Raw genomic sequence first — 16,116 nt, forward strand, 5'->3', positions numbered from 1 at the left:
TTCTGTAGGGAAATCTAGAATATATGATTTGCTTCAAGATTACCTTGATTTACATCGTAATCTGTTGTCAACATAAAAAAATCATCCTTGGTTTTTCATGCAACTCACTGTGGACGCTTTGGAATAAATGACAAACCATACACTGCGTAAGATTCCTAGTTTTATGCTCTTTTGCCAGTGACTGTTGAATTTTGCTTCTAGTACAAGTGACCCACAGCGGATGCGTTGGGAATGATCCACAAAAGGATCTGTAACGAATATCAGCGTCTTGACTAGAACTTTAGGTCGAGTCTATTTTAGAAAATGTTTTTTCATCCCTAATGACCTCTGAAAGTGCCTGGTCAGATTAGCTAAATTTGTTACTGGCAGACAGTTGTTCAGACCAGTCAACATCTTCTGAGCTTAGCTTCATTGGGTTGGCGCTGTTTATAGCATTACAAATAAACTAAAGTCGGTGATTGTTTTCGCGACAATAAAATCGCTTGTTTTGAGAACACAAGTTGGGCGGACAAATTAAAAGCCAAACATGATAGCACCATAAAAGTCCGACTTGAAGACCGGATATCACTACGGTTAAAAAGCAGGTGGGTCAAGTATGAAGCGGTAGCTTTGCGATACGCGGTGCTTATGATCGTGTATTGGAAGCATCTTCGTATCACTGGGGTAAAAAGAACCCGCTTATTCCGGGAGATATTCGGGACGAATTTGGCACTGAGGTAATTTGCAGTCAAGGAGTTTGAAAAGGTCTGATTATCAGTTGCGGGGAGTTGAAAGGGACTGCAGAGATTTTGTAGGCAGGTACGGAGACAAGGGTAAATTATATATCCGGACACTTCAGTGCATTCGGTATAAGGGATTGAGGGATCGGTGAGCTTACTTAATCGTCAAACCTGCTTGAATTTAGTGGAAGGACTGTGGATTCAGACAATTACTTAATTACTTATAACAAAACAAGAAGGATAACAGCAGTAGATATGAAAAAAGTGGGACAAAATGACCCTCTGAAGCCAGATACCCTAGAGAAGAAGTTAAGAAGCTTTTTCATCATTATAATTGACGAGTTTCATACCAAGTCGTCAACAGCCCATCACGAGATCGGCCAGATTGTGACCAAAGTATTCGGTGATGTTGAATAGTATCTTTCCGTTCAGGCTATTAGCGGCATTTTGCGTAGTCCAAGCTTAATACTGTGCAGGTCACCACTGGTTTGAATTAGTTTGGTACCTTCCTTGACATTCCTGATCAAATATAGCTGTTTCGAGGTCAGAGTCTTGAACGAAAGGCTTCCATAGGTGACCCTAATCAATCGAAGTCTACGCACCCTGGCGGTACCCCAAACCATCAAAAATAGTTTCAAGCCGCATCGGCCATCGTATGGTTTCATTGACCCATTCGCTTTACTTGCTGCATTAAGCAGAGCTGGTGGGCAAAAACTAGCCAATGGTAAGTCCTCCATTATTTTTCTTCCGCACAATTCTTCCTCTTCCCCACCTGTTTGGCTCTCCTCGTCTACCCAACGTTAAGACTGATAGACTCATTTATCTTGCGACGGTCTTGACCCCGATATTTGTGCACCAACCGAAGCTGATTGCCTCCGACATCTCGAGCTTACTCTGCATTCATAATCGCACAGTTTGTCTGACTCCCATTATTGTTCATGTTTCGAATGTAACAGCATAGTATGATCTTGCCTGCTTGAAGTTGATGTATGGCCGTCTTGGGAACCAGAATTCTGGATTCAGGCACTATCTTTAGGCTAATTACTATACAGCAATTTGCTTTCCTGCTGCGTACCAGTTCCAAAGGCTGTGCGGTCGTTATGAATCGATGAAAGGAAAGGCAACTGTTTGATAGGGGATCCATTGATAGATGTTTCTGTACAGGAACTTTGGCAACTGCCTTGGAGAAATCTCATAAAAGAGAAGTGGATCGTTAACTGTTTATCCGGGTCTACTTACACCTCAGCAGACGACACATCTAACAAAGCCAAGCACAGTTTCTACAGAACCTTGATTATCCCGATAGAGCGGAATTTAACGCCACCCTTCTCAACTGGGTCAATGATCAAGAGTGGGCGCGGTAAGTGCGGACAATGGCGGGTGCCTGCGATGTCAGCCTCTGAAACAACCGAAATCCCATGGACAAATGGCGTCCTGTAACTACGTCAGTCAAAAAGAAACAAGATTTGTCAAATTATCATTACTTGTAGACGGCTTAGATCGTCAGCAGACCGTCACTACATTCGTATCACATCTGTGGATTCTGACCGTGCAATCGTCCGCTGTCGCTCCAAGCTGTATTCTTCGGAGAAATGCAAGAGCCAGCAAACCGCATATTCCCAGACCAAGTTGGAGATCTCGAAGTTAAGCTAATTTATCAGAAACATTCTCTGAATTCCGGGTAAAGTGCTTTTCCGGGTGATACTAATTCACATTGAAACAACACCGCTACGCTTTTTGCTGTCAGTAGTTGCTTCGGTGGTGCGATACAGCCAGCTTCACTTAGGCACTGGATATCAAATAGAGAAGGGGTACTGCTTGAGTTTTGGACATATGTTTTTGTCGGCCAAGAAAATATTTCAAACCGCAGAATTACGGAAATTGGCGAAATTTGGAGTTTGTTTGTGTGCCGATCATGGTGGATACAAATAAATAAGAAATTAGAAGAGATGGAAAATACTGGGAATGCCCGGAGATTATTTTGATCGGTGTACGAGGCCAATCTCCAAATACTGCATACGAGCGAAACTACCAGGAATTTAGCCGGCGCAAAACCTTCAAGAAGAGAGACACCTCGGTCACTTAGCCGGATCGTCAGCAATCGTACGAGTAGTGCGTTAGGCTAAGACAATGTAGTGTTATTTCTCAACTTTCACACCAACTGAGACATCGGGCGGCCTTGTGCGGCATATTTAGCTGAAGCAAAATATCGGAAATGAGACTCAGCTGGTTTCAGTTGAATCTCCTGCGATAAACCGAGTTCGTTTGCCTATAGGGCTTTTATCGACTTCCTGTCCGCCTTTCTCAAGGATATCGATGGAGTTCTCAACAATCGCCTGTTGCCGTTCGCTTGGAAAAAGAACGCTGTTCCAGACACTAGAGGGTCGGCAATCGGCATCTGGTGAGTGCAGTAATAACAGAGGGATGAGCTTGACTACCGTTGTAGTGAGATTTCTGAAGTGAATGTCCCCGCTTTGCCTTATGTTTGATCAGTAATTATTAACCTGAGACAAGCAAGTTGGAATTCGGCCCAGGTGAGGGCTTCGTTGACCACATTCTTGCACTTCCTTAGATTCTAGAACAACGGTATACGTTCAAACTACCTGAAATTTTGGAAATCCTAGCTTTCCAAAACACTTCCGACACTGTTAATAGACTAGTTTTCCTTTACACACTTGCTCGGCGAGGAATGTCCCGGAAGCTTCCATTAAAATAAGTTATTCGTATTCTCACACCTGCGAGTGAATGACGGCATACGAGGGGCTTCCAAGTGTTTTTCTGCAGAAAGTGGTTTTCGACAAATATGTCCACTCCTTCCATTCCTAGCCAATTTCTTGATCGACGGGATGCCTAGGTAAACGATGAAAAATCTTCGAAAACCTGCTGATCGAATAGCTGCCCACCCACACCTCGTCTATCTGGAATATGTAAACGACAATGCCCTCATCTTCGAAGACGAGAAGACGCAGTTGTATTTGGAAGGACTAAGTAAAGTCATTCTATCCTTGAGCTTGCGCTTCGCGATCACGTTGTAAGAGCATGCTCCTAGACATGCAGCGTGTGAACACGTCACTTACAAACTGAATTCGTGAGGTGTTTTACGCATCTTTTAGGTCGTAAAAACTCCAACCGTAGTGTGACAGATTGGATCAATTGACAAAGCGGCCTATCCCAGAATTTCAAGGACCACGGGTATCAGGCTACAGTCTCGGCTATTTTGTTTTATAGCTGTGTAACTTGGCCTATGTGTTCAAGTCTTCAAGAGCCGTCTCCTGAAAACCGTAGGCTGTGCCATAAACTTCGGTTGTGCAACGCGTTACCCAAACAAAGATTACCTGAAGCAATGGTTTTTGTGTCCAATTCAGAAAAATGCGACCAGATGGGTGGCCAACTATTGATGCGGCAGATAAGGATGAGGGCGATTAGGAAGAGTTTATGTACTACCGGTACCACCCGCCTTCCACGATGTGTTTAGCGTATTTCTCTCTGTGATTGGCTGTTAATCATTTTCAATGGTGTGCTTGTTGTCAGTTTCTACCCGCATGATCTGAATGAGTGTCCGGGAATTCGGGCCTGAGGCTTGATTACAGCATGTCAGACTAAGGTCTGCATTTGTCCCCTTATCAGCTTTGTATTTTTAACAACAGGACCTCCATGTGAACTGTGATTGTAAGGCAACAAAATTCAGTGCTGGTAATGTCAATAGGATATGAGCAATATGTAACAGGTCAGCAATACATTTGACTTTCACTTTCGATATATCTGCCCTTGTATCGAACATCTCACCTCACCTGATGTGATTTTGGCAAGTTCCTTGATTAGAGACTTTGAAGACACAACTTTTGGGACGTATTTCTGGCTAAGCTTGTTCTGTAGGGAAGTAAATGACTTGATTGCAAAGTTTTCACTACAAATATTTGAAAAGCAACTGCATCATTAGATTTAGGAAGTACATGTCATGTGATCTCTTATTGGGCTTCAGTCCGCTGAACCATCAAGTTGAATGTTTTGACTCCGTGAGAAACGCCATACCACTGGTGGTTTCTGCCACGTTATGAGAACAGAACAACAAAGAAACGTAGGTTGCACCATTGGGTTTTTTAAAATTATTGAGATGAAACACGAGAGGATTTGTGCTATCATGGTGACGTACCCCGAGCGGTCAAGGTTAACTTGGTTCATATAATCACCTGGGGATCGCGCAAAACCCAACTCACTGGAATTGAAGTGAACCTTTATCACCGTCGTCAATACTCGTCCGATTAATGTGACCCCGCACTTTCATATACGGTCCTGTGTCGCCTGGAATAATAACTGTTTGAACCAATCGTTTGGTCTGCCCGTATTTACTCACCTCATGTCGAATAAGAGCGTACAACTGTTCAGAAATTCCGTGGCAAACTAGACGCTGCCGCGTAATTTCAGATTTCATTATGCAATGAAACTTTCAAGCATTCTAAAGTTAAATAACGTTCCTCTGTTTGTCGAGTGATGAGCATCGTGCTCAATTGTCAGGAAATTATCTACGCTTGTCTTAATCCTATCAGTAATTTGCAAATGAGTGAACGAAAATTCAACGACAAACATAGGCTTAGAACGCCTACTATCTCGTCCTTATTACGAATACCGAGGCTTGGTACTAACGAATTCATAACGCATAGTTGGATACGTGTTACTCGTGCGAGAAATGCATGCGGTGGAGCGTAAAACCATCACACCAACTCACTGACTAGTCGAAATCGACTGGCTGACAAGTCAACCGGGTAGAATTGATCTTTTATCCACGAAACAGTTGGTCTTGGATCAGCCGAAACATCGCACTGTAGTTGTGCGGAGGAACCGACTTGGCTGATGGTTGCTGAGGGATCCTGATGAACTTTGGGGAATCCTCGCGGGGGAGCTGAAATCGATGAAGCTACATGATTAGCATAGAAATTATAGGCAAATACAATTCGGGGTGATCGTACGCAATCGGAACTAAGTGACAAGTGCATGGCTCATTTGATTAACAAGGGGGTAACTTTGCTAGTTATTTGGCGATGTTAGTAATGTAGTGCCCACCATCTCTGTTTGGAGAACATAATCTCGTCAGCCAAGATTCATAGAAAAAAGCATTCATACAGGTAAACAAACAAAGGAACATAAACGGCGCCCTGACACTTTTCCGAAAAATTTCGGGGTGCAATGGACTGGTTGATCAAAATGAAAACGTTATCTCGGGAAGGCTTTACACCAGGTCCGATAGCCACGCGCTTAACATCCGTGCTCATCACATTCATCACCTTTTAAAAAAAGACGGAACAATCCCACATGATCTTGACTTGCCGTCAACCACTTAGAGCAAGAGTGACATTAGAACAGTAGCACAGAAAGTAACATTGATTTGACCGATCCTTCTTTTCTTCCAAAAAACGTTCTCAAACTTGAACATGAAATCAAGTAAATTCTCATGGTTTCTAGTACACAGTGTAACGAACGAAAGTTGCAGCGATGATTTGTTTGTTTTAGTTTTACTTTACTACAGGAACACTGATCGCACGTAGGAAAGTTATTTTGACAGGATCCACAAAATGGCATAAAATGTTTATTTTATGCATTATTTTTACTCAGTATGTGAAACAAAACGCCTAGATTGGTTTAATTATTTCAGCATGGAGCCTGCGTTTTTATAGGTTTAAGACAGCAGCAAAAAATGGGCATTTCCATATTACTGGATCTGCGGTATTTTATATATAGTTATTTTGTGATGGGCATCAGAATCTGATCTAACGGTCAATTGTGGCCGGACCGCTGAACACACGCACATCGTTCTCTGTCTCACCGGATACCGCATAGAAGCCTAACACATCAGAATAGACCTGGAAGGGAAAGACAGATGCAACAACGAACGTTGACATTCGTTATTTACCAGCATCATCCTTAAGGTCCGACCCGATAACACATCCTCCCCCAATTTTATCACGTATGTACACTGTTGCAGTCACGGCAGTTGGGTATAACTACCCAGTTTAATCATCAGATTTTGGATAAACCAACCGGTCTGAACCGTCATCTGACTATTTTCATCTCTTTAACGTGGGTATGGGTTTGGACTGCAACTTCACACTTTCAGTGTGAAATTATTCCGCGGTGTGCTAGCCTTTGAATAAAACTCCCAGGTCAGTCATATAGATTAACATTGCTGATCAAACTACGGTGCACACCAATGTGTACAAATGCGATGCGAAGTCCAAATCCGCATGCCTTTGTCGTGTTCTAAAGTCTGTTACTCCCAACTAGCGAGCTGTCTATGATTTGATGTAGTTCCGTGTAGTATCGCATGTTTTCTGACTCCCACTAGTTCACCTCATTTTAATGGTCACTCCACCATCCAGTCAGGTCGGGTTAAAACACATCTCAACGCGCTGGATCGGCTCGCGTAGACTTTACTGGCAGGTAACAGAATAATAGAACGCCAGTATACGGATGTATGGTAAACTGATACGCTAAAATGTAAGATTCTGCGCTCAGATAAGGTCAGCCAACTTCCTGTCTCACCACGCTTCTCTGAATCTCCCGTATGCGCACGCACACACAAAAGCACACAGGCATGCGCAAACGCACACATGTAGACGCTTCTGGCTGGGCTTACTACACAGGCGATGCAGGGGAATGACATTAAAGCGTTTCCGAACTAAGACCTGCCAAGCACCTGTCAATCAAGAAAACACCGGCCTTTCGCGATCCGTTCTGATCTAACTGGGAAGGGAACGGCTACAGAAGACACACGCATGCATGCACACGCACACGTACACAGGTGAGAATCGAGCACAAAGGATGAGTGAATCCTGCATTCCAACTTGGGTGCGCGAACTACGGCGGATATCCTTCTCAGCCTGACATGATCTCCGAAATGATTGAAATAAAAGAGTGAATGCTAAAACCTATTATTGTAACACACACGTCAAGCACTGGGTGTGGTTTCGTTTACACTGGCCCGTCAAAAACGTCCGTAGGAGGGAAAATTAATTTATCACCAGGTAAGCGCTCGGTTGAGTAGGTGGTATGGAGGCTTGTGACATTTTTGAATGATATGTAAAATAAATTCATTTCAAATGTTATTTATTTTGGTTAAACTGTTGAAGACGTATTGTTTAATCAATGTTGAGCCCAAACGAAATGCAAAAGGCTGATATCCTATGAATCCTGGTCGACAATGTCACAGAGACACCGTGATTGCGCTAGATGACCGTTCTAACTTTTAAATGTAAGACTGAAAGTTTCGAAGCAACTGAACAAAACGAAATTTATAAAAAGGTTAAACTGAAAGTTCGGAGGTGCACCAGAGGATCACAAATGACGAAAGCACACGAGTAACTCAAGTTTTTGACTCCAGGCTGACTTCCCAGTTTTACGCTGAAATTTCGCTGCGTGCATGCTTTTCTTTCTCACTGCTACCTTAGAAACTGACACCATTTACGTAGCCTTCTGGCTGCTTCCTCCAAATGGTAACCCATTGTGGCTCGAAAATCGTAATTTTTTTTCGGGGGGGGGGGGGGTGGGGGGCCTTGTGTTTGTGATTTTGCACCGATATCTGACTCATACTTATGACTTCTGCTTTTATAGTTGTGATGGAAAACTACAGCTGAGATTCGCTGCAGTGCTTATTTTGTCGACACCAAGTAACATAAACCGACACCCGACTTAACACGAAAAAGCTTCTTCGTTTCTATGCAATCACCAACTAGCTGGAAGCGGTCACGCTCAGCTACAGTATTTTTATGACTTTACTGCCCGTTCCAGACTCCCCATAACCCATAGTTTGTTTACTTACAGATCAGGGCTTTTCCGTTGTCTTATATTGTTTCTCCATTCAGAATGGCGCTTCTGAGATAGAAGTTAGTAGACATTCTGGCAACTTTCCTGCTGAAGAATAATATCAACGACACAGCGATCGGAGTTCCCAGAATCAAGATGATATGTATTGTAACTGCTAGCTCACATCTGCGACGGCATAAAAGCAAGTCGGCGAAATTAGTAAATGGCCGACTGACTAAACATTTCACTGTGATTAACAACGCTGTGAGTTCCACGTAACCTTCATTGTTTAGCTAGCCACAAACTTTCAGACGGGTCATCCGATGGCATAAGCGCTGAAATAAGTTATCTTGTGGTTGTTGTAGAATATCATTTGTTGACCTCTTGTGTTCTCATCTGATGTTTAAGTCGAAAGCCCAACTGAAGCGTTAAAAATGGTAGGATCTTTTAGACGGTGATTGGAGGTAGCTGTACCACTCTAGATTCTACTCTAATTCCATTTGAGTAGGCATCACTCATATATAAAACAATCTCTATCCACAATGATGTAGGGAGTAAAGTTGGACACAAATTTCCTAAGGACAGTTCGCTGCCTTCTTCCAACTAGCCATCTCGGTGAGACTTTAGAATACCGTATTCTCACCCAACGAATAAAAGGAAGGTACTGATACTTGGGGATTTCGTAACATGCATCGGCCTTTACATTTGCCGGCTGTGTTGCGAACACAGCCTGTTTCAGTACGCAAGTTATCGACAGGTTGCAAAGGTTGTGATTAAGCACTGTAGGTAAGGATCAGATGCCATTGTACACAAAATACAAGCAAACGAGTGGTTCACCGTATGGACAGTACCGCAAAGAGACTTCGGTGAAACTTCGGTTTCGCTCCGCGATGAGGGATAACACAAAGGTTGGACGGGAATGCGTCAAAACTCGAACTATTAGGGATAAGCGAAGTTGTTTGTGAATGATCTGGTGTTAGTTTGAGCGATATCATCCAGGAAGTGGCTAGAGAGTGGTTTGGGTTTGTTCCGGAATTACCCTGAAAGATGACGCTAACCTAAGTCTGAAAGTCAAGGATCGATCATATGTTGTTATCCCTTCCCCGCCGACACTAATCAGCCATTTGTATCCCATGGAGCAAGAGGTGTATTCTAACTCTTGCGCCTCCAGCTTCACTTGCGGCTAGCCGAGGAGCAGAAAGATTGAATCATGCTGAATTTGAATGAGTTTCGTTGGGAAGCCTCCGCTGATGTATCAAGAAGAAATGTATAACTATTACGTGTGACTTCTCGACTGGACACGGGTATCGTTGCATTTTTTTGTCGCTCCGTTTATCAGGATAGCCAGTTATTTAAGTTCTATGATTTTTATGTTCATTGATGATTTGCTGCCATCGCTTTTTTCTAGAAAGAGTTTAATTAGTCAACATCAACCCTATGCCTGTGACTGAGTTCAGCTCAAGGGTTCTTAGTTCTCAGCTCCTATTATTGTGATCAGACATCAAAACGTGCCTGCTACCGAACTCTTTAAATCTCTTTTCCCTCCAAATGACAGGGTTTCTGGGTGTATTTTGTCAGTCTGCAAGAAACGGAGAAAATTTTAGAGGCAAGCTGGACTTTGCTACTTCACTGAAATCTGAGCCGAATTTTCGTCATCCTGCTTCCTCGGTGGTCTTGAACTCCCGCAAAATTAACAGAACGGCAAAAATGTGCCATTCCCGTTCCCTTAGAATTGAGTAAATGCGTTTTATTGCGTGACAAGGAGCAATATTGAACAAGAAGCCTGTTGTTCGACCGTGGATGTGCTCGTGTAATGGTGGGGAGCCGAACAACACCCGGTATCGCGTGATCTATTGTCAAACCAAAGGGGCTGACCAAAACCTACACAATTACCAGACGGCTTTTAGGTCGGCCTTAGGCAAACAGGGAGGTATGCTTTGCAAATCAAACCATCCATGCAATCTTGTTGATAAGCTCGCAAAATAGTGTTCTTTTTACACAATGTATGCAGTATATGCTACTCCCTCACTCTTGTTTTTTTGGAATGTCAAGTCATGAAAACATGACTGTCCCGGTGCAATGTTTCCTCCCTTGTCTTCATTGTTATCGCGTATTGGTGATGGTTTATTTCAGGATTCCAGGTTATCCTGTATGAGTTCATGCGCGTGTGCGTAGTTGTGGATAGGTAGATGGAGTGATTAAATCAGCTCAACGAAAGTAAGGTGCCTCGGGGTAGGTGCGTGTTTGTGTGTAAATGAATGGTTGCTGCGAGCGGAAAGAGAGGAAGCACTGCTCCTATCCTATGAGTATAGATGGGACTGCTCTAGTCTATTATCAAGCATTACCGACAAGTGTGGATGTACGAAGCAGAGGAACATTGATCGAGTTGGACGGTGGTTGTGTGAGAGCGATAACAAGATGAGATTGAGGCAATTATGGTTGGTTCTGGAGCACGAATATCCTTTTAAGTGTATTATACAGTTGTCACCTGTCAGTGACTGAAACACTGATTGAAAAAAGCGATTTTTGAAAGTTTAGCCATTCACGGACGAGCTTGAGCTTTAACGGAAAATGTAGTGCATTGTTAAGGTATTTCACATACAGATTCAATGGCTGGAACATTAACACGGAGTGACATGAATATGTCAACTGAAATGGGACTAGATGCTACGTCTGCGGCCGGTCTCTCTGTTTGGTTGAGGTCACTACTCGGCAGTGGTTGATCTAACTTTGCGAGTAGAATGGTTATAGCAGAATCCACATAACATCTTTACTAAGAAAGGTGTTTTCAACGATTAAAGCGAATTATGTCATATAAATGTAGTGTTGTTTATAGGCATCTAGTCGGATTTGGTCGCCCCTCTCGCTCCACGAAGCTGCCCACACGAGTTGTATATCAGCAAATTTTGACAATGGATATCTGAATCTGGAGTTCTTGATGGGTTGCAGGAATCCCATATTGTCAACCATCGTTTCCAGAAAAATTTGAAATAGCCGGGCTGGTCACTCAGCTACATCTTGAGAGGTTTTCCATTGCAGCTAATTTACAGCCCAAAGAGTATTCTAACTGTGAGCCAAAAAATTAAAAAGGGCAGAATCACAGCAGATCAGCGTGTGGACACATTGGCTTTCTACTAAATAAATGACGGTCTTGTGAATTTATACTGTCTATTCCGAATCACAGTAATAGCATGAAGCTCTTGAATTTGAGGGCTAATAGCAGGCGTATATTCTCCTGGGTATGCGGCTTATGATTGGTCGTGTACTGGTCTGTACATTTCACGAGTTGGACATTGTGAAACCAGGGATGGTAACGGTATGTGATGATCCGAATTAACATTACCTTTGAGAAAAGAATCATTAATTCTCACACGAACATGTTATTCTTTCATATGCTGCACCATTGGTGGTCAGTTTACAATTACTTTACAGGAGCGAAAAGCTTCGCAATAGTTTCAGGTCCGATAATTTGTGGGCTTTTTGGGATTTGTGGAGTTCATGCCTACAGTTCAGTCTTTTTTGACGGTCGTCCTGTGCTAGCAGGATTACTCTGGTTTCTGTACGTCGAAACAGGAAGCCCTGGACACCATAATTGGAGCTAATCCGTGGTTTGTTTCCTCCTTCATACAGAGACATGAACTGTAATTTTATTTCACACAGACAAAGTATGTCACTAATACTCCCACACCGTAGGCCAGACAATCAAAAGTACGAAAGTTGAGCAATATGAGTGGTCTGCATGACATTTCGAACACCGACCCAAAAACTATTTTTTGTTAATCAATCGACCAGCCATTCGTTGGACACATTGGGTAAAACAATCACGCCGTTCAAAATGAAAACGGAGAATACGGATTCAGTATAATGCCGATTATGCTGTGGTAAAATGACCGCCTCTTTTGTCGGACGTCGAGCGATGAAACCCGGTAAGGAAGAGAGTAAACACTTCGGAAGAACTGTGATAAGGGCGAAGCTACAGTCCGATAAATGCCACTTTGGTAGGCCCTAACGAAAATCGTGGCATCGAGAAAACAGCAAGTGATGTAAATATACATTCACCCTTCAGATTTGGCATTTTAACTTACTTTGCCGAATTCGTCGCTTGCCGATCATATATAACACAGAAACACGGATATCTGATCATCCGAAATAGAGAAGTCTATTGCTGCCTTTTCATTATATTTCGGCGCATGAAGATAAAGCTGCCCCTCGATATGCACACACGAATTTGTATCAAACAACACACAAATGCTTTTAATCACTTTTCCGTTGCTACCAACTCAGCTCGTTCGAACTGGGATGGAGGGACAAACGTATCTGTACGAGCAGCGCTTTGGCACTGTCTGAATTCGGCTACTGCTCAATCGATCTGATTGTATAAGCCAATTAACATCCCTTTTATGATTATAATTTCCTCACCATGTTTGCAGAGTTTGTTGATGTGAATGGACAACCCGACTTTGATCACGCTGTTGCCAGGAGAAAAAAACCAAATGATTGTGAAAATAACTGTGACGCCAAAAAGTTGACAAACAAAGGTGAATGGTACGCCTGTAATCTTTCTGACAAAAAGGCGTGGGAGATGTGATAACTGCAGGTTTTTTCAAAGTTTTATGTCCTGCAATGGTATAATTCGACGGCGTGCAAATGCCGAGGCCCGAAATTCGTTTTTAGGGACAATTTTGCATTCAAAATCATCATGGAAATAAATGTTCCCTTGAGACACATCAGTAATTATCACGGATTACAGTGTGTCGTACCTTAGCTTACAGCTGTTACATCTAGGTCAACAGCAGAACAGAACTTTTGCAGACACTCGAGGAGTTGGAAGCAGAGACTGGGGGTTTTGGTTAGTTTAATGACAAAAATTATTCAGTGTTATGTTGTCCGGGTTGAAAATTCGGAATAAAATGTGGCCCAAAGGAGACCGGTGAACTTTGGGGGAATGATCGAATCGAAGGCTGTCTGATGACCAAGTAATTATAGGAACATCTGCGAACGTTCCACGGCCAGGCAGTCTGGTAAGCAGGAACCGTAACTTGGCACTTGGTTAATTCCACATCAGCGAAGGCAGAGGAAGAATATCGTAGCTAACAGATTTGAGAATGATGCGGATGCGCTGAAATTAAACTTAAACTATTGGATTGTGTTGAGGTAGAACATAAGGTTGACGGAAACTCGAGGATTGCGCCTACCTGAGGAACGCCAAGAAGGGCTAACATGATATTGGATTGTAGGTAGAACATAAGGTTGACGGAAACTCGAGGATTGCGCCTACCTGAGGAACGCCAAGAAGGGCTAACATGATAATTGGCTGTCTAACAGTTTTAAGCAACCCAGTGAGTAGCGTGTGTTTCTTGCTTGACAAGGCAACACGACGTAACGCCAACAAGCCACATTAATATTTTGAGGCTTGGTCCGTTTGCGAAGAATGTTGATATACGATCAGGTTCATTTCTGGGTTCCCGTTTTAACCCAGTAGTTTCGTATGATAAAAGTGGAACAAAAGATGAATAATTTGAAAAAGCTTTTACTCAGTTTTATTCAGTCTTCCGAGCTAACTATTTCTACTGATCAATATACTTGAACTCCCTTGAGTGCGATAGTCAAAACAAAGCGTATACTTTTGTAAGGATCCATACTCACTTTCATTGGCACTGTACACGGTGATTTGTGCACTGACCCCATCCGACCCAACCTGATTCTGTGCAAAACACGTGACCGTATCCCCATTATGTTCCATTTCCAGTTTGGCCCGCAGAGAAAGACTATCAGGCGAGATCATTTTTAACTGTAGACCAGGTCGACTGTGCACCAACTCTTGGTCATTCCACCGAAACAATATTCTTGGTGTTGGGTTCCCCTCGGCTCGGCAGAAGAATAGCACTGACTCCCCGGAAATCGCTTTTGTGTCTATCGGAGGTTGGACTATCTTCGCTGGACCTATTCGACGGGGGGAATCAAATCATGAATTAATTTATGTGTAGCTATTTTTCACCATTCAATACTTTAAGAAAATGAAAAAAGAAAAAATCATCAAAGAATGGTAACCACATCTAGCAAACATAAGTGTAGATAATTGACTCATTTGCACACCAGTTTGACTTCAAAGGTAGATTCAGCTGAACTCCAGCAGAACATCTCACAACTATGAGAATGAAGAAGCACCGGAGACTGCGCCTATCCCACAACTCTCGAGCAAAGCGAAACTGTCTGTGGACTGTCAAAGAGCTTTCAGCACCCTATGAGTAGCTTTCTAAAAACAACGTGTTTTTGTCATTTTGCATAACATGGAGTTTTGGCTTGATTAATTCACAAGTTAGTGTTTTTACTCTAATGAGAGTATTCAAGTTCTGTCATTTTGTAAAACGTAGTACACAATTCCATTCAATGAGGGAAATGACGATCTAGAAGAAAGCAGGCACCATGGAGATCACATGGAATGTTGAAATGAAGCCGTTGATGGAAGATGGAAAACCGTCCATTAAAGGGTATTGTAAAAGTAAAGAACCAGTTTCGTCTTAAAGTTGATCATTGTTAGTGTTGTGTTGTTGTGCCTTCTTATTACCGTGAACCCCGGTCAGGATAGCCGCTTAATCGCCTGGTGCGCTTGGCCAAACCAGAAAAGTCAATGAACGTTGGAGCCAGCTGATCTATTGATCACTGTCGCGCACAAACGGTAAGAAGTTGGTACTAAGAATATGACTCATCTGTCAAGGGCGAGTGAAGAATAACCAATGAAAACTGTCTCAACAAAAAGTTATTTCATTAACAGTTATGAAGTCCCGTTACCTTCGGAACTGGTTCTCCTAATAGTTAGTAAGTTGAGAATCCATAGCCTGTTGATCGCAAATGGTACAAAGCAGCCCTCTTGTATACGCGAACGGCGTTGTTCACCGGAAGCTGTCAGTTCTTTGGTCATTCACAGTGGCTTGATAGGTCGGTTTCTAAACCCCACTTCACATCCAAAGGAGAATTTCTTGTTCCTGTTATATGGCCTTTGGTTATTTTGTCTTTTGACTTGGCAAATTACACACATGTGTCCTGCTGAAACAGTCNGTGCTACCGAAGGTGTCATCAGTCGTTTAATTGGTGAGGTGTCACTTGATGTAAACCATCCCATTCGAAAAAAGCAGTTTATTCCCCATGGGAGTATGGGGGAACTGTCAAACGGGAATTCCATAACATTCTTGATTGATCACTTTTCATAGCTACTTCACTGAAGAACTACTGTGAGTCTGTTTCGCCAAATTTCGAAGCACATTCAAACCGTTTCTTTTTCCACCACATTACTGTGCTTTTCATTTAAGTTTTTCGGTGATGGGACGAATAATTTGTGGGGCTGTGTAGTAATTTGTATTGTCAACCATGAAAAGCGTGTACACCGTTCTGGGAATTAAGGTGTGATATCTGGATAATTTGGCTCAATTTACTGGTGGGTCGAGTAGATGGAATTGGGGTTCACAGACTGAAAAAAACTGTCGTCACACAATTTTAGTTATCAAGGATTCGTACCTCCATATTGTCTTTCCGAGTACTTGTTTACTGGAATATGCGTGCTATCTACTGAGATTATACGATGAGTGCCAAGTATAAGCAC

The 16,116-nt window shown here is 42.7% G+C and overlaps 1 protein-coding gene across 1 annotated transcript in view; it reads right to left on the reverse strand.

Moving 5' to 3' along the window:
- The window catches only part of T265_12698 (hypothetical protein), a gene marked incomplete at both ends in the record, with an annotated part of 40,139 nt that extends 25,697 nt beyond the window's left edge, over nucleotides 1-14,442 (reverse strand). Inside the window, 2 exons of the mRNA XM_009164961.1 lie at nucleotides 5,446-5,619; nucleotides 14,163-14,442. Of these exons, the coding sequence (XP_009163225.1) occupies nucleotides 5,446-5,619; nucleotides 14,163-14,442 (454 nt within the window). The remainder of the gene's footprint in view (nucleotides 1-5,445; nucleotides 5,620-14,162) is intronic.
- Between the last annotated feature and the right edge of the window lie 1,674 nt (nucleotides 14,443-16,116).

This window comes from Opisthorchis viverrini, assembly GCF_000715545.1.
Source record: "Opisthorchis viverrini unplaced genomic scaffold opera_v5_10, whole genome shotgun sequence".
NCBI lineage: Eukaryota > Metazoa > Platyhelminthes > Trematoda > Opisthorchiida > Opisthorchiidae > Opisthorchis > Opisthorchis viverrini.